At 36.9% G+C, this 18,347-nt stretch overlaps 1 protein-coding gene across 1 annotated transcript in view; it reads left to right on the forward strand.

Annotated features, from left to right (window-relative positions):
• Nucleotides 1-1,257: 1,257 nt before the first annotated feature.
• Nucleotides 1,258-18,347, forward strand: part of LOC104074165 (type II inositol 3,4-bisphosphate 4-phosphatase-like) — a gene marked incomplete at both ends in the record, with an annotated part of 48,011 nt that continues 30,921 nt past the window's right edge. The window contains 3 exons of the mRNA XM_009574201.1: nt 1,258-1,369; nt 3,800-3,872; nt 10,135-10,282. Coding sequence (XP_009572496.1) covers nt 1,258-1,369; nt 3,800-3,872; nt 10,135-10,282 — 333 coding nt within the window. The remainder of the gene's footprint in view (nt 1,370-3,799; nt 3,873-10,134; nt 10,283-18,347) is intronic.

An 18,347-nucleotide genomic window follows, 5' to 3' on the forward strand; every position in this document is an offset into this window, starting at 1 on the left:
CAGAGCTGTCTTTCTCCTGGTTGGTGACATGAGGAGAAGGGTGTTCGGGGGATTTTTCCTTCCTTTACTAATATGATGTGAGGACTGTTTTTTGAAGTTCTGGAAGGGTGTCTGTGTTGAAGGGGGGTTTTGATGTTTTCCTGCAGCGAGGATTGCCCTAGGAATGTGGCAGTTTTTAATGGAAACGCTTTTTTTCTAATATTACTGTTTCTGAAAGTCGTTTTTTCTTTTTTATTGCCAGCCCTCTAGTCCCTCTTCTATGTATTCCTTTGTCCCGCTTCATCACTTTTCATCTTCACTTCTGAGGTTGTACACAGTATTGCCCCAAACCTATTCGTTTTCATTCTTCTTCCTCTCTGTGCTTTTGCAGTTCTGCTAACCTTATTCCTGTTATTTCCTTTTGCCGATTTTTTTGCTTGGTGGCTGTTGTTACACTTTCCTCATTATTATTAAATGATCTGTTACCCTTCTTTCCTTCCTTTCCTAAACCCCAGCTGTTCAGAATAAGCCAGGGGAGATAGACTGTGCCATTAGCCTCGGTGTTTTACTACCAGTGAAAGCTGAATTCAGTATGTTTTTGGAGTTTAAACCCTTGTTTCTTCCAAAAGGTAGTGAGCAGTACTCTTTGTTTGGAGATGTAAATCTGAATTGCTATTTATTTCTGCCTGATTGGAAGTAAACTATTTGCGGAGATGATAATAAAGGAATTCACCTGGAACTATATTATCTTCTCCCATATAGTTAAAGAAATGGGACTGATTCTGAATAATTACTCTGCAGAGGGACTACAAAAGGAAAAGTGATATTCAGATTAGTTTCATTATTTCGGTTTAGCAGGAGGCTTATTAATACACTGAGCATGTCCTTTCTTCGCAGATTACGTTAGGAAACAAAGCAGTGTACTGTGCAGTGAGATTGCAGGTTGTAAGTGGGGTATTGGTGCAACATGTTACAGCCCTTTCTCTGTCAGTCCACCGGCAGAATAACGTCTGGAATGAAAACTTGGCAATGTTCGTGGGTTCTTCCACCATTTATAGCACTTACCCATCCTCAGTTTCATGATGAAAACTTTCATTGCTATAAAGAATTTGGAGAAAATACAATATGCCTTATTGTTAACATTTGCTTTATGATTGTAAATAACAGGTGACTACAGCTACACAGAATGGAAAGGGGACTAAATGTTTATTGACAATATTTTTACTGAAGGAATGCAATGCTGCAGATGACCCAATGTCATGGTTTTTTTTTTTCCAGGACTTCTGATGGTGGAAAGACGGTTGGTACCATTGAAGTCAATCTTGTGAAGATGGGAGAGCTAGAGGATGGGGAAACAGACCACATCACATCAGACGCCCAGGATCAAAAGGTAGAAACTCAGTTCGTTGCACAAAGTTAATTAGAATGATCAGCTGTATCAAATGCCTAAATTACTAATTCCAAATTGGGTTAAGGGCTTAACCAAAAATTTCTGGAATAAAGTACTGTGTACAGTTAATCTCCCTAAACTGAATATAGTTTTTCATGAAAATGTACAGAGTAATACTCTATCCTCAGTTTCCTAGTTCCTCCCCTTCTTTAGGAAAAAAAAGAGCTGATTTTGACCTCAACTGACCATATTTAATCACTCCTGATCAAAAAAACTGTCCGTAGAGTTGCCATAAATCTGACTTCTTTTTCCCTTGGACAGTTCCTCTGTTTTCTGCCCTTGAAGTCCTGTTCACGTGGATTTTTATGTGCAACCTGTGCCCACAATACTGAAAACCTGGGAAGAATGACAGACAGGCAAGCCAAAGAAGAGGTGAATCCCCTTGCAAAGGGGCAGGTTCAGCTGCATTTCATGGGAGCACACAGTGGTGGGGAAAATCAACGGGAGGGATGGCGCCGCGCTGGTGCCTCAGAGTGCTTAGCGTAGGGCGGTGTTGACCAGAGGGTGTATGTAGGGATTCTCAGTTGGGGTGCTCATGGTGTGGGACAAAAGGAAGGACAGAAGGGCTCGGAAAGAGCAAAAATGCTCTTAAGTAGGCAGGTTGTTGCAGGCAAAAGCAGTGGAGCCTGGGGAGGATATGGGGAGAGTGGATTTGAGAGGAATGGAGAACCAAAGGAGGGAGGGTGGAACGGATGGGTTGTCTATCATGACAAGAGTTTTGGGCTTGGGAGAGATGCAGAAATGACTGCTCAGAATGAGGAAATCAGGGTTTGAATGATTTGCAGTTAATGAAAAGGTCTCTTTAACTGGGTCCCTATTTGATGGCAACTGACATACCTGTACAGAGTTGCCTTCTCCTGGTGTCTCTGCCTCTGCAGCCGAATTCTCACTGACAGAATTTTTGCAGCCCTAATGCTATGGTGTAGTGCTATACACTATGGTGTATTCTGCTTTTGATTAAAAAAAAAAAAAAAAAGTGCCTTTAGGTAATGCTACAGGGGATGTAAAATTAAGGACTGCATTTCTTTTTTGTTTGGAAGTAACATATAAGAATATATTTTTGGAGAAAAGGGCGTTGTTCTGAATGTGTTTTCTGCTCAACCAAAAGAGTCTGCTTTTGGGCCAAACTCTGAGGATAGATTTTACACTTCTTTTTTCACCATTCTTCTCAAAGGACCTCAACGCCCTTTTAAAACAATGGACCAGTGGGACCAGTTCCAAAGAAGCCGACAAATGCTGTGAAATCTTTCTGGTTTCGTACTATAAAACTTCCACAAGATATGCAACATGAACTGTTTTTTCAGCCTTCTCTTCCATTTTGCTTTTCTTCCATTTCAAAATGCGGAATGAGATTTCTCACAATTATTTGAGAGCTTAATGAGCTTGGGGGAGCCAGAAGGCTTTAATAGCATCTTTCTAGGGGGTTCTAATACTTGTCAAGAAAGACCAACTTTGTGACAGCTGTATTTTCTGTGGTCTTTAAAGGAGTCCTTAGTTTTTATGGATTAGTTGCATCATGGTTTTTTTGGTTAGTTTATGTATTCATAGTGAGGATGTAGTTGTAAGAATGTGGAGTTACTGAATTACTTCAAAGAAGTAAGTTCTGAATTAGGTTTGCTAACTCATTAGATAAACTATGTGCAGGAAATTCCTCATGGCAGAGTAAGGTGATAGTTAAATTCAGTCTGAGATATCAACCGCTGGAGACTACATCATGTCTTGCTCTTTGCTTTGAGCTCTGCAACAGAACATCTGGAAACTGGGGAAGCCCTGGGAACAGAGCTCCCTACCACCTTTAGAGGCTGGTGTTTTTTTTTTCTGACTGGGGGGAGGAGGAGCATTAAAAATATACATCCTAGTACATTTAACATAGGTTTACACCAGTTGATTTTTCCATAAACTTTTTTTACTTTTATTTTGTACACTAATTTTATCGAAGAAATCTTCCAATTCACTTGTATAACAAATGACTTTAACCACAAACCGAGAGCACATTTTAAAGACTTTCTGTGGTTCCTGCTTTTTCCTTGTTTAAAAATTCATGGAGTGCTTTCTGACACTGTGCATGTCAAAAGAAACCTCTCTGAAAGCACAGAACTTGTCAAAAATGATTTTAACTTCTGCCATTGTGTTGATAGGAAACCTGTTTTATTATGGAATAGCTGATCATATTTTGCCGTTTTCTCTGCTATAATTCTGATTGTGTTACAGTATATTGGAACAAAAATGTAAAGATAAAAATGTAAATCATAATTAAGGGTTGGGAAGTTATGTTATTAGTGATGTTTTTCAGTCTGCCATTTAGAAACTGTTAGAACTTTCCTTGTAACACCTGAATGTGTTACATCTGTGGTTGCATTTCTTTTGTAGTGTGCATTGGTTCGTGAATGTACAGCCACTGAAGGCATAAGTGGTAAAGACAACTTGCCTTCGTTAAATGCAGGTGAGTATTCTAACATTCATAAAAGATGACTGTTGCAACACTGTATCGGATCCTGAAGAAATCACAAAGATTTGGGGCAGAGCTCTTAAAAGGCTCTTCAAATGATGCACAAATTTTTAAGTTTAATATTTTAATGTTTTACACGTATTTGACAGTATCATTTTACTGAGAAGCGTGAGGAAAACTTTCAGAAATGTCAATTATGCTTTCTGAAACACTGCTAAAATCTCCTACTCCTACATCTTTACTGACAGTCTTGAAAATCATTGAACAGTGACTTCAGTGGGCATGGAATTAGCCTCATAAGTTTTTGTCATGTCATTGCATGACATTCTATTAAAGTAATTATGCATTATTTGCAACTGCATACCCTGGAGAATTAATCTCTCTCATAACTGATGAAGTGGCCATTTCAGTTTGATCTGGAAGCTATATGTCCTAAAATGAAGAAAGCTGTTGGCAAGGCATTCTCAATTCTAGGTCAACTCTGGGCTTGAGTGTACAGTGTTGAATAGATCTATCGCTCTTTCATTATATTGAGAAATATTGCATGCTGATATGCTGCACCATAAAAGTTTTATTAGCCCAAGTTTATGAATCTCCATTACTCTGCTGTAACAATGTCACAAATAAGTTATATGGGTCATCTGAAACCACAGCGCTGTCAAGAATTCTGTGTATTTGCTGCATACAGTTGAAGAGAAATGTTACTGAAGTTTTGAAACCGTTAAAAACCTTTACTGAAACTTTTTCATATGACTTCACTGATAGGACTGGAGACTTATTAGACTAGCTTTGCAGTCTGAAGGAGGCACTAGAAACCTCCAAAAACTAGGTTTTTTCCATGTATGTATGAATGCTGTGATTTGTTGAGACTAGATCAGAAGCAGGGAAAAATTTTTTCTTCAGAACAGCCATTTCTTTTCATGGGTTCAATGTGAGACTAGATACGTTTGTGGAAAAGATACTCATTGAGAATTACTAAAGGCACAGGAACTACATCTGGCTTCAGAAATACCTGAACTGAAAATAGCTGGAGGCAGGGAGAGTATCTTGCATCTCTGGGTATCTATTTATGGCTCTTCTTGGAGACAAGATACAGAGCCAGTTGAACGATTTGGTCTAACTCAGTGCAGCCATTCCTTGATTCTGATTCTATATGTTATCCAGATAAGTGGGTCTTAAAGAAATGACATTTCTGTTCAGAGAAAATGTTACTGATTCACAACTGATTTTTTTTCAATTTGCTGCCTCCATTGGGTGGGTTTGATTGGGGTTTTTTGTTGGGTTTTTTTGGATGGGGAAATGCTGTAGTTTGGGGAATGTACTTTGTTGGAACTGTTGGAACTTCCAAGGCAGATGTCAGTTTTATGAATAATTAAGTTAGGTCGCTTTGAGTATTTGCACAGGATTCTACAGTATATCTAGACAGCACTTAACATTTCTGCATTTATTGCTCTCATTTACAAACACACAACACAAAACCAAAACCCCCACGCTACCCAACATCGCTAGGGTTTCTAAAGTCAAACGTACCATGGAGTTTTTTTGTCATTTTTTGTTTTTGAAAAGAGTTGAGGGGAAAGAGCAGAACTGCAGATGCATATACAAGAAATGACAGCAGGCAGGATATTGGAAAGAGTTTTCGGTCACGGGAAGTTTGTTCTAATAAATACTTATTCTTCAGTCTGTTTCCTGGACTTGTGACTTCCTCTTCTCACCCCAGCATTGCCTCCACTTCCCTGCTGACACCTGGCACCAGTTCCAGGTTTTGTCAGCCCCATCCTTTTTATTGAATTCCCAATTTCTTTTCTTAGAAAATTTTAGCTCTCCTTTTATACTCTCAGCCTCTTTGCCTAACCAGTCAGACTTCTTCCCCAGCCTGCCTCCATGACTGGGCTTCATGTGGATCAAAGCTCTCTGTGTTGCCTTGGAGACTGGCTTTCTCATGTGGGTACCACTGCTGCCCTTAAGCGTATGGTACCACACACTAGCTCTGCCCAAAAATGTATTCATCTGCTCTGTACGAATGACACGTGCACAGTTTTGTTGGTATTAGAAGCTGGGAAGGATGCAAGAATTTTCAATAAAGGTAGACCCTTGGTGCACGTATGAGGCATTAAGTTCAAGTTTTGAGTTTTTACATAGTGGGATTTCTCTCCCAAGGCTTATGTCATTGTTAGATCTGGGTGGATTGCCATGGATATGGTAAAATGCACATCTCTCTCAAAGATTTACTGACAGAGTTCAAGTCTATAAAGCACAGAACTTTCTGTTGCAGATTTCTGGCCTCATTTTGTGCAGCTGGACCATCTTAACTGAAAATTTAAAAAAAAAAAAAAAATCAGTTTAAGCCAGACAAATTTCAGTGTGGCAAAATTAGAGGCAATCAAAAACAAGGACTGAAGGGAAAGGAACCATTTGGTTCCTTCTACCATGTGGTAGAAGTATATTACAGGCAACCTGATAACGTCAACATTGCCTGTACTACTTTCCCTGCTGTGTACATACAGAACTATCTACATGGTATGTATTCCATATACGTATGTATTTAGGACACGTGTATACTGTTGTAAAGATTTCTGGTTCTTTCTGTCTCATGTTGTTTATCAGGCCTTCAAAACTATGAAACTGAAAAAATACCCCTATGTGAATCTTTAAGCCTGTAGGCAAAGATGCACATTGGCATTCTTCTGAAATTTAAATCTTAATATAAGGAACTCGCAGCCTTCAAGTGAGTTATGAGGCACTTATTGAGTGAGTGGGAATGAGTATCATATTTCACAGAGGCTTATCACTATTCCATTTATACCCCAAGAGATTGAATTTATATGTCTCAAAATTCAGTTATTTATTTACAACACTGGAGAGTTTGCCAATTGTTTGCATGTAAACATATTGTGCTTTACAATAAAAAAGAGAAAAAAAGTAATTGAAATTAAGCAAAAATTAAGAAAGCTGAAATTATTCTTCCTGAGATGGTATGCATAACACACCTACGCTACAAAGGAAGATATAAATAGAAACACTGTTTGCAAATTAGTATATGGCAGTGGTATGCTTTGGTCTATGTTCGATAGGGAACAAAAATGAAAACAGAGTATTCAATCTTTTATTAATTTTTTATTTTACTTGCAGGGGAAGCAGTGTGAAGGATATTGCATGGAATAAAAAACACAGAGGTCTTTAAATTTAAAAATGAGAATGTCCAAAAATATGGATGGTTAAATATATGGCATTGGCTTTTAGGCTTCATGCTATAGAGAAAGACTTTTAAAATAGTTTTTTCTCTTTTTAACCACTGCAGTTCATCTGGATTTGTTTTTTTTTTTTTTAGTGCCTTTTCATGATCACTGTCTAAATACAGTAGGATTATCTTTATGGAACTTTCACTCATTTTAAGAACTACTTTTTATAAAAGCCAAATCTAGTCTTGCCATTCTTACTGGGGGGTTTTACATGCCTTCTAGATTTCTTTTTTCGACAACTTGTAATTAGAAAGCAATTATTGTTGTAATTGGAAAGGAAAATACATCTGAGATTTTTATGGAATCACATGACTTCGGTAGTTGTGTTTGTAAGAAAAACATAAAGTATTGTGCAGCTTTTATTGACAATCTCAAGCTTTAGCAATACTGCAAAAGAGAATTATTTGGATTCCATGTGAAAACAAAATTCTCAGGCTTTTTTCTGAGTTTGTAAATGAAATTTTCTTCATACACCCATGGAGAGATATTTTGGCCATTTTTTAAAACTTGCAACACGCTTGAGATTATTCCCATCTGAAAATTCAGACTCGGAGATAGTACCTGAAGAGTAATTTAGTAATTCTAACAATGATAAAATTTGCAACTTTCAATCCATATTTTCAAAGTGATTCCTAGTCTCCCTTGCTATCATGCTGGATTTTTTGTTTGGTTTTGTTTTTTTCCCATGACGGTGGTGGTGATAGTGGGAAGATGGGAGGAAAGAGATTGTGGAGCTACGTATGTGCATTAGGTTCTCACAGACAAATGTGAATTTTTGAATGTAATAGATTCTGAGTGCAAATTTAAGGGCTATTCTTTGAAAAACATCCTTTGATAACTTCTTAGGAAGTAGATATAAAAAGGCAAAATAGAGAAAAGAGCCTTTTCTGAGGCATCATCATTTGAAATGTCCTGGTAAAAAGTATCAGCCTTCTTCCCAGTGAACAGGTGGCACTACAAAAAAAACCAACAACAACAGAAAAAAAAAAAAAAACCAACCCAAAATTATTCTCTGTTTTGGCAGGTTTCTGTTTAAGGCAGACCTGAATTAGCCCTTCATTTCTTGAGCTCTCCCTGACATCTGAAGATTGTCATTGCCTGTCTTGTTAATGGAAGATGATCGGTGCCATGTATCTACTTTGTGGATTGACAGAGGCTGTCAGTATTATTGACAAAACTGATTTCGTTAATTAGAAGAATCTCAGCAAAAGAGAAGGAAAATAGGAAAGCATTACAGCGTATTTTAATCAAGTAATATAATAAAGCCCAGACACTGGGTGTAAGTTGATCATAGGCACAGGACTTGGAGATGCTTTTTTTTGTAGTGGACGATAATTAAGTCTGTGTGGTAAGGATTCTCAAGCTGTAAAATGTGTGTAAAGATGCTTGAACATTGAGGTATTTTGACTGTTAGTAGTAAACAAAAATTGCTGTTATTCATATGCCATAGCTATCAAGCATCTGTTAGGCTTATTTCATAACAGTAAGTTAGAATTTAGTTTTTGTAAGTAAAATCACTAATAAAGGCAAAATAACTCTAAAAAGGCTTCCAGTTTCTCATCGAAGACTAATGATTAAAGAGATCTCAGTAGAGTGATGGCAATAGAAAGCAATACATCTGCAATGACTTAAGCATGATTACTTACAACATTCCTTTCTTTATGAGTTGCCAATGACTGTTTTATTACAGATATCTTCGAATCTGTGGTCTTGTTTTGGGCTTTTCCTAAAGAACTTCTGTTAAAAAACAGTTTGATTAGATAGACAAGACAGTTTTTGTATCTTCGGTAACTTGGTCTGTGTTTTTCATTCTCTATAAATCAGCCTACATAGGCAATAATGGTGGCAGTGTGCTGTGAAGCTGAAATTTCTATTAGTAGGTGTCGTTGTGACAGCAACGGTTTCCTTGCAGCGCACATGGGAAATGCATTCCTTTGAGTTATAGACTGTTCAGTGGCAGATCAATGGGAGCCTGCTCTAAGGCAGCTTTTTCCAGAAGGCTGATAGAAGGGTACTGTTGGAGGATTTGGATGGCTGTCCAACATCATTCTGAGTTAGGAAGCAGTGGATGTATGTGTTAAATGACAATCATTTGTCTCCCAGTAAACTTATCAATGTAGTCAAACAAAACTTTTCTTTCTCAGTTTTTTCCCCATTTCCTCTTTCTGGAAAATCAGTTAAGAGAAGGGGGGGGAGGGGGAAGGGGAAGGAGAGAATAGAAATTTCCCACCTTTATTGTAGAGCATCATTGTAAGATCTGAATGGAAACGTAGCCAACATGTGAGAGCTTTAAGATAAAAAACATGGTGGGTTTTAAGCATAACCTTCCAAGACACTGAGTAAGGTGATTTTCCTATGTCAAGTTACAACAGTGATCTGAGAACAGTGTGTGTAACATATTTACGGAATTGTTATATTTATTTCTATGTGGTGGCAGTCTCTTGACCATGTCAATGATCAAGTTGACTCTAAAATGGCGTCCTCTTGACTATGTCAATGGTCCAGTTCCCTTTAATGTAGATGCACACCATCTATTTGTGTTAATGACATCTGTGTGTGCATATCATGGAGAAGATGCATCGGATATAGCTAAACTCTGAGGCATGTTTCACTTGTCCCATGAAATTTATTAGCAATGTGAATGATTCTAGCAGATGGTAAGTGATGGCATTGACTGTATGTGAGTTCATTGTTTATTTGTGCATTCCATTTTTCCTAACTGTATCTTAAGTGTAAGAATAGAGAGCATAATTTACATTATCACTATACTGAAATTCTAAATTCACAGGATACCTACTGTGCGGGTAAAATGTGATTTATCTATTTTGCTAGTAACATTTTGTCCTCCATATGCTGCTATAATAAATTAAATAAAAATGTAATGTCTAAAATTAATTCTGGAAGCAAGGGTGGGGGGGGAATAATGTATTATTTTTGGATGAAATTGTTGTCATAAATTTTCAAAGAGTCATATAACCACAGTAAAGCAATGATATAATTTTTCCTCTCTGCAGTGTTAAAAAACCCAATTTGTAAGTTATATAGATTCCCTACTTCTGACAACAAGTGGATGCGGATCCGGGAACAGATGGCTGAGACCACCCTCTCCTTCCATGTTCCTAAAGAACTGATCAATCTGCACATAAAGGAGGATATGAGAAGGTAAGGAAGAAGAAGTAGCAATACTAAATACTAAATTTTATTTTTCTGTAAATGTAAGTGATGAGCTAAAAATACTAATTTGTAGTATGAAATAGGCAAAATATAGTGATCTTTTTGTCTGCTGAGAATTTACAGCTGTAACTGAACAATAGAATTGATTGCTCAGAATTTTTAAGACTCCAGTGACTTCATGAGTTGTGAGCAATGAACTGTGCTAGAGTGCGGTCATGACTTTAAATGTGTAAGCATCAAGATTGGGTTAACAATATAAATATTCTGAAAAGTTAACTTTTCATAAAGAAACAACACATGACAAGGGTGTGAACTACATTGTAGTGTGTTTGGCTTTGTGTCTGGGCAGTGCTAATATAACAGACAAACATGCAAGCAATGGGGGATGATGTGTTTGTAGTTAAGAAAAGAGCAATGAGAATATAAATCACATTCCTCTAACTAATGTAAATTCATTGGCATAAGAAAAGGATACCAAAGGAATGTAAGTTTGAAACCTTTGTTCATGTTTGGTCATGTAACCAGGAGGGACATCTGAGGATTATTACAATATGTATGCCTGGGAAGAAAGAGGATAAGGGAGCACAAGTGTCCCAACATCCTTTGTATGTCCAAATTCCCACTGCAGGGACTAAACTAGAAGCCTGTCCTTGAATACTTGTAAGTTGTGCTGATACAACTGTGGAAAAAAGCAACATTTCAAGCAGTCCCGGGCTTCCCTGAAAGCACACCTTCTTTTTCCAGTGGTAATGGATGGTGTAGAAGAAGATATTGCCTCTTTCCCCGTGAAAGTTGCCTCACACATAGGTGGACACCTGGTCTCATGTATAAGAGTAACACTGTGAGCTAGTGCTGCATCCCAAAGCCATCCTGTGCACTTTCAGGCAACTGCCTCCATCAGAGGTTGTTTACAGTGGTTTGTCCTGCAATAGGAGCTTCTTTTCTTTTTTATTCACCCCATCTGCTGCTTCTGTATGATCTTTTTATGCCAATAGACCAGCATGTGGGAGAGCAGAATCTTGCTTTTAATAAAGTCAATGGACTGATACATGCTTATGCATGGTGATGATGGGTTATAAAAATCATATGAATTGTTATAATACTTTATTTTATTCATTTAATACAGTGTTTCAGCATTTATGGCCTGATCTTGTTTGAGAATACTAATGTGTAAGGTTTTTTTAGTAAGCAATAAAAAGAGATTATGCTGACTTGCACAGTTCATCCACTTCCCAAATTTTCATTTGCCCCATGGGTAAATGCCTTTTAAATGTTAAGGGGATTACTTTAACCACTTTTACTACTACTGTGTTATTCTCACCAAAGGCATAATGCAAGTACTAGCGCTTGCTGTTATTTCATATTATAGCATTCACCTCCTTGGATAAAGTCATAGTAAAGAATCACCATGATTTGGTTTTTTTAATGATTATTCAATACTCACCAAAACAAAGAAAAGCTTTGAGGAAGAAACAGAAGTAAAAGTTGCTCAAAGATTGAGGCAAGTGGTTGATTTTCCTGACTGCCAAAGTGGTTAGCTCTTCAAGCCTAGTAGAAAGTGGGGGCGTGAGAGAGAGATAGAGAGAGACAAAGTGATTGTATCAATCTGAGGGAGGAGGTAAGACCAACCAAGAGGAGCAACAACTTGTGTTAGAATACTAGTGGGAACATGGGCATCTGTGTCACCTAGCATTGTATAAGCGTGTAGGTTGGAGCATCAGCTTTGTATGGGCTTTGCCTTTTGAAATAATTGCAAAGATGTGTGCTCTTGTGGACTCCTTACATTTGTAAAGTAGTAAAATGACGTTAGGAGGTTATTGTTGTGTTAGTTCTTGAACTCATACAAAACTTACACTGTACCATCTTGAGGCTATTCTCTTCTGAAGTATTCTTCTCTGCATCTTTTTTCCCCAGTTAGTATAAAGAATAAATATTTGTCTCAGAGGCCACTTCCTATCATCCTCAGCCTGTTTCATTGTATTCCTATTGTGGCTTCAATATAGTCAGGTCTGAAGCAATTACCTATTAAAAATATCCAAGCAAAATGTTAATCCCATTCAGTATTGTATTTTAAATTGTAATTTAAATTCCCTTTTTTCATAGCTCTTAAGATTGTTTACCTCTTGATAAAACTACAGTTTTCATTGTTAACCAAACTTTTTCATTTACTGACGTGATACTCTGAAATATGTAACCTTTAAGGTTGTTTAACTTTGTTTTTCAGCATGAAATAATGTTTTTAAAGATATGCATACATTAAAGATTTTATCCTTCAAACCTCCTTGGAAGAAGTTTTAATAGGAGCTATATGGTCATATTTATTGTTCTAATAAGTGTCATACAGTCTGCTTTGCTGGTTTTTATTAAGAAATTATTTATGTTTCCTCCTTGAGGTTTCCCAATGAGTCCTTTCCCCTGTTTTTAATATTTCTTTACATAAATCTTGTCCAGATATTTTGCATCTGTCATGCAAGATTAGCCAAGTAGTTCTTCGAACCTAATGGTTATAAAAAAGTCTTAGTAGTTTACAATATTTGTTCAGAAAGTTGGTTGACCCATGTAATCTAAGCTTGCAGTTGTAGATGTAACTTGTGTTGCGCTAGATGAGCACAGCAACAGAATTAGCAGACTGTAGTAGAAGCTGCAGTACACGTGTCTTTCAGATTTGCCGCTAAAGCTCTTTTGAGTCTCTTGGAACCAAACCTGGCTTTGGCTGAAAGGAAATTCCACCTGCTTATGGCTGAATTTGGCCCGTGGCATTTGTGGTCACAACCCATAAACAAATTTCAAGGATAAATTGCTGAACTTTCCTTGAACCCTCTCTCCAGAGTACAAAGCACACTCAAGCTTTCCTCCTGCATCAGGAATGGCTGTCCTGTCTCAACTCCAGTAGCTTTTTCTTGTGCAAACCTATGCTGTTTGTCTGTTTTCTGATTTCTTTCTTCTAACATTACAGAACGAGGACAAAGTTCAGACTGTCTGAAAGATCTATGTTTTTCTACTACCTTCTAATACACAACTTCTACAGACAAATGGAGACCCAGGCAGAAATGCCATGTGTTGGGAGTAGCATTGATTTTTCTGGACCTTTGCATGTTATTTTTTACATGACTTATTTTTGAGCAATTGCACTGCAAAAACATTGTATTGATAGGGGTAACAGCATAAAAGAAGTTATTCTGAGGAAACTTACCATGACTTGTGAAGCTGGTTGAACTGATCACATTTAGACAAGCATTGTTAATATGCTATCCACCTAAAGACTTTTAAAACCTTACCTCAAGTAACTACCTAGTACAAATGTTCACAGGAGTGATTTTTTCAACACTTAAAAAAATCTCCAAACTTGTCAGTAGAATGTAGCTCAAATACATGTATATGCAGTATTGACCCTGTTGTGCATCAAAAAGGATGCAAAACCTTTCTCTTGTTCTCCATCACATACTGCATAGAGGAATAAAAGTATATGAACGTAAGTGTAACTTGAATTTTTGTGAGTAGTGTTTAGACAATTGCTCCCCTCAAACACGATCAGTTTAAAAAGCATTAATTTATAAACTAAAGGATAAATCTGAACACTACATAATTCTCTGTACTCTTGATTTTGCTGTTCATAACTAATTTTGGAAAAGATGGCCTCTGTGAAAGTCTAAGGAGTTTTCATGTCACACTTTGTGAAGTAAAATTTGCTGGTCTTTACTTTGTTATTCGGTGTTTAAAGTTGTAGTGCATTGGAATGGAGTACCATTACCTGATTTGTTTTGTGATAGTTACCTCTGCATAACGTTACCTATTATTCAGCAGTGCTGAAAGCTATAAAATGTTAACTTACATACTGGCTGTCCTGTCAGAGAGGGGGTTTTGTTGTTTTCTGCAAAATCTACCCAGGGATTAAGACTCCAGAAAATCATTCTGTACCAGTCAGCAATGCTTCTCAGAGGCTGGCTGCTAAAATTCCAGTTGTTACATTTGTGCACAGCATGCCCCAGTCTCAAAGAAGTCCATATTGAGCAAATGATATAACCTGTAGGTCATCTTAGAGCCTCCCACATTACAGTGAAGGACAATACAAAACCAAAGGAAAAAATAATCTTCTTCTCAAGACTGTAATTATTTTAACACACTCAAATGCTGAAAGTCATCACAAAAAGCACTTGAATTTTCACGTTGTTAACTAGAGATCTTGCAGTTACCAGTACTTACCTGTGGTTCTAATAGCACTAAGTTGAGTGTAATTTTGTCAGTTCATGTCAGTGGGGGTGCAGAGAATATAAATTAGAGGCGTTAAGGCATTAAGGTGATTAAAAAAGCATTGTACAATTTTATTATGTTGCTCGTGTCATAAAGATCCTCACTGTTTATTTTGAATGGGGCACGCTGATTAATAAATTGGGGAAAAAAGAAAACAGAAACCCACAAAACTGTTTAAATGCTTGAGTAATTATGCAATTAATAATGTAATTAATCTTGCCACATGTATGATTCCAAGCTGAAAGAAAAAAAATGAGCTTGTAAATAAAAGCTATGAGAGTAAAATGTTTTTGCTTGTATCATAGAGCTGAAGCAACATTGTCTTAAGCTGATTCCAGTGTTTCCTGATGAAACAGTAAAATTTCAAAAGCAACAAAACAAAAAAACCACCTAAAACAATTCTATACAACATTGCTAGTTACTAAAATATAATTTAAGATTAAAGTGTAAATTCCACAGATGTCATTCTGAGTATAACTGAATTTGAGACTCTCTGAATTCGTGTGATGCAGGAGAATTATCCTCTGCTATTAAATGCAAATCATAGAATTAACCTCAAATGATCATGCTGTTTGAAGATCTTGAGTCTTTCAGAGATAAACCCAGGTAATAAAATATCCAAGGAAGGGAACGAGTTTTAAGGCAGGAATAAAGAAATGGGGTTAATTTAGCTTGTATATTGTCTACACTTTTGGATAATAAAAAGGGGATGGTGGTGGGTAGAAATCAAAAATGAATTTTAAAACTCCAGCTCTCAGGAACAGTATAAAATATTCTCAAGCCTTTGCAAATCCCAGTCTATTCTCCACATATACATTGAAGAAACAGGTTTTTAAATATTTTTAATGTGTTTGGTGGTTTGGTTGGTTAGTTTTGTTTGGTGTGGTTTTTTGTTTTGTTTTGGGGGTTTGTTTTGGTTTGGTTTGGTGTTTTTTTTGTTTTTAACAAATGTTTAAGGAGTACAAAAAGTAGTACTGAACCTGCATTTTAGTTTTTAGTTACCTGTCAGGTTGAGCTTACCAGAACCTGAAATAGTTTTGGGAAATTCTGCAAGAAGAGAAAAGCGGCAACTGTATTCAAGAGGTTCTAAATGAAAACTATTAGGAAAGAAAGAAAAATATCCTTTTATTCATTTTTGAGGTAGCTTCCCCAGAAGGGATTAAATCCTCTTTAGTAATTATTTGTCTGTTCTAGGAACAATATAGTAAAAAGGCTATGATTCTTTTATTTCTGGAGAGAATGTTATATTGTTTTGATGTCTTTATTGCCTGTATATTACAGGACCATAACTTGTGGAAAAGAAAAATGAGAGTAATTTTATCTGCTTCTATTCTGCAAAAAAAGATGAAATGGTTATCCATAGAGGTATACACTTTAAAGTAAAATTTGTTAGGAAAAATAATTCCTGTGCTCCTTTCCTTAGAAGGAAGCTTAGAAGCTGCCTTATGAGTGATTGAGTCATGCCCCAAAGCTTATGGTTTATATTTACTCCAAAGCTCTTTGATAAATATTCAGAACTTTGTCGTCTTTATAATATTATAAAACTTTTGCAAATATAATCTGCAGAAATGTCTTGTCTTGTTTTGAATCCTGCTAAGCACTTTGCTTCTGATGTTTTGTGCAAGTGGATTTCAGAAGCTAATTTCTCTTGGTGGAGGCAAAAAGCAGTTCCTTTTTTTGGTTTTGAATTTGTCATGTTTGCTTCACTGGGAATTGCATCACTGGATTTTTGAAGCTGAGTGAATCTAAAATTACTACTTTGTCTTCACTCAGCGTTTGTGGTTTATGTGCTTTTATCATATGTCCTCTTAATTATCTCTTCTTTATATAAATAGACTGATTTTTTCAGCTTCATCTTTCAATATGTGAAGATTTGTGCTGTGTCCTTAATGATGCAAATGGCCATTCCTGTTGTTCCCTTTTCTGAGACAGGATAATCAGATCCACAAAAGTTCTTTGAGGGAATGCCCGCTTCTGACTCATCTTGCTCATCTTAGTATCTTGCTGCTTTTTTTGTTTGCTTTATTTTGTTTTTATTGTCACTGACCAGAGGTTTTCACTGTGCTTTCCACAATGGTGTCTGGACTGTTGAAGCTAGTGGTAGTTTTGCAAAAACAAGTCCATTGGGAACATGATTTCAGCATTAGGACTTTCTTCAAATAATTTTTGAACATGATGCATACCACTCGTTCAAAGTACTCCTTACAGAATTCAGTATTTTGCATTTTCAGCATTGAATATGTTTCCTCTAGACTTCTAAGCTGTTCCTATATTCTCATATCCAAAGTGATGAGAAAGAAACTTTTTCTGTTACTATGGTCGTTAGAGTGCATGGCACAAAGCAGAGACTGTTTAAGTAGAAATTACCAGCATGAATAATACAGGAAATTCTTTGTGCCTCTTCCAGGTACTTCTAGTAGTTTATTTAATCATGCACCTAAGGTGTTCTTAAAAGTAAAAAAAAAAAAGCGTGAGTTGATAAACCAACAGCCAGAATATTAGTCTAAGCCTTGGGTGCTCAACCATCATTTGATAATGGGCTTCATTGAACATTTTCTTGGAACAAAAAAATTGCATGTAATTTTACTTCGAGTCTAATGGCAACAGTATTTAATTGCTAGTAATCTCAGAAATGTATCCAGTCGTGTAGTGTTTACAGATCTCTAGTTGCCCTGATGTAGTTGTTCATAAAGCACAGATATTTCAGTCCAGGCAGAGATCCTCCCAAACCACCCTGCATATCAGTGTAACAGCTTGCGCGACGACTGTACTTTCCATCAGCAGGGGAAGGCTGGGTGAAGCTCAAGTCCCCAAAAAGGCAAAGTGCCCACGAATTGTAGCTATGTAAATCAGTAAGTCATTCCGAGTAAAAGAGGTTGTTGATTTTTAAGTAGGAGCCTGAAATAAAGGTTCATGACATTTCTGATAGTGCTGTGGGATCCTGAGCGGTCTTGTAACTTATTCTTAGAATTTTTCATCTCTTCAAAATTGTGTTGTGTTAGCGCCAACGATCATTAATCTTCATACTAACGATCAGCGTGGTATATAGTGCTTTCAGCAGATCAGAATCCAATATTGAATTTTTCTGCCGTAATGGCAGAAAAGAGTTTTGAAGAAAGAATAACAAGTAGATTTTAATTTTTTTAATGAGGAACTGCATCCAACCATAATGAGAAGTGCTTAGTGAAAGCTGGCACAATTAGTCTTCTAAAGGAAAGAATGGATGTGAAAAACAGAAAGTACCTGAGAAAGGCTTAAAATAAGCTATTTAGCTAATGTTTGAAGTGGAGGAGGGGGAATGGGACAGGCTGTTTACATCCACATTCTGGTTAGATACAAATGGTGCAAGATTATGTTGAGGCCACAAAGGAAGATACTGAAGTAATCAAGGCAGGAGAGAATGAAAGTTGAGACACGCTGCTGGGTGGGAGTTTCCATTGTGCATTGACAGAAAAGACTATTCAGGAGACAGTTTCAGGAGCTGAACAGCAAGATGTAGACAAAGCTTGGATTTGATTCTGTAAGAAGGGTTGAAGTTGATGCTGTGCACAGGATCTGTCATGGTGATGAGTGCAATTACCTGGAAAAGACTTTGAGAGGGGATTTGGAGTGGAGGAAGGGGATGATAAATAGCTCTATTTCGACGATGTTGAGTTTGCTCTGAGTTTACTGCTCTGTTGACAAGCTATTCAAAATTCCATGGCTGCATTGAAAAGGTGAATCAGTAACCAATTTGCCCTCTGTAGAACCAATATATATATTATAAATATTAATTTTCCTTTATAGCACAATTGTTGTTTGA

Source organism: Fulmarus glacialis, unplaced genomic scaffold (assembly GCF_000690835.1).
Source record: "Fulmarus glacialis isolate BGI_N327 unplaced genomic scaffold, ASM69083v1 Scaffold7183, whole genome shotgun sequence".
Classification (NCBI taxonomy): domain Eukaryota; kingdom Metazoa; phylum Chordata; class Aves; order Procellariiformes; family Procellariidae; genus Fulmarus; species Fulmarus glacialis.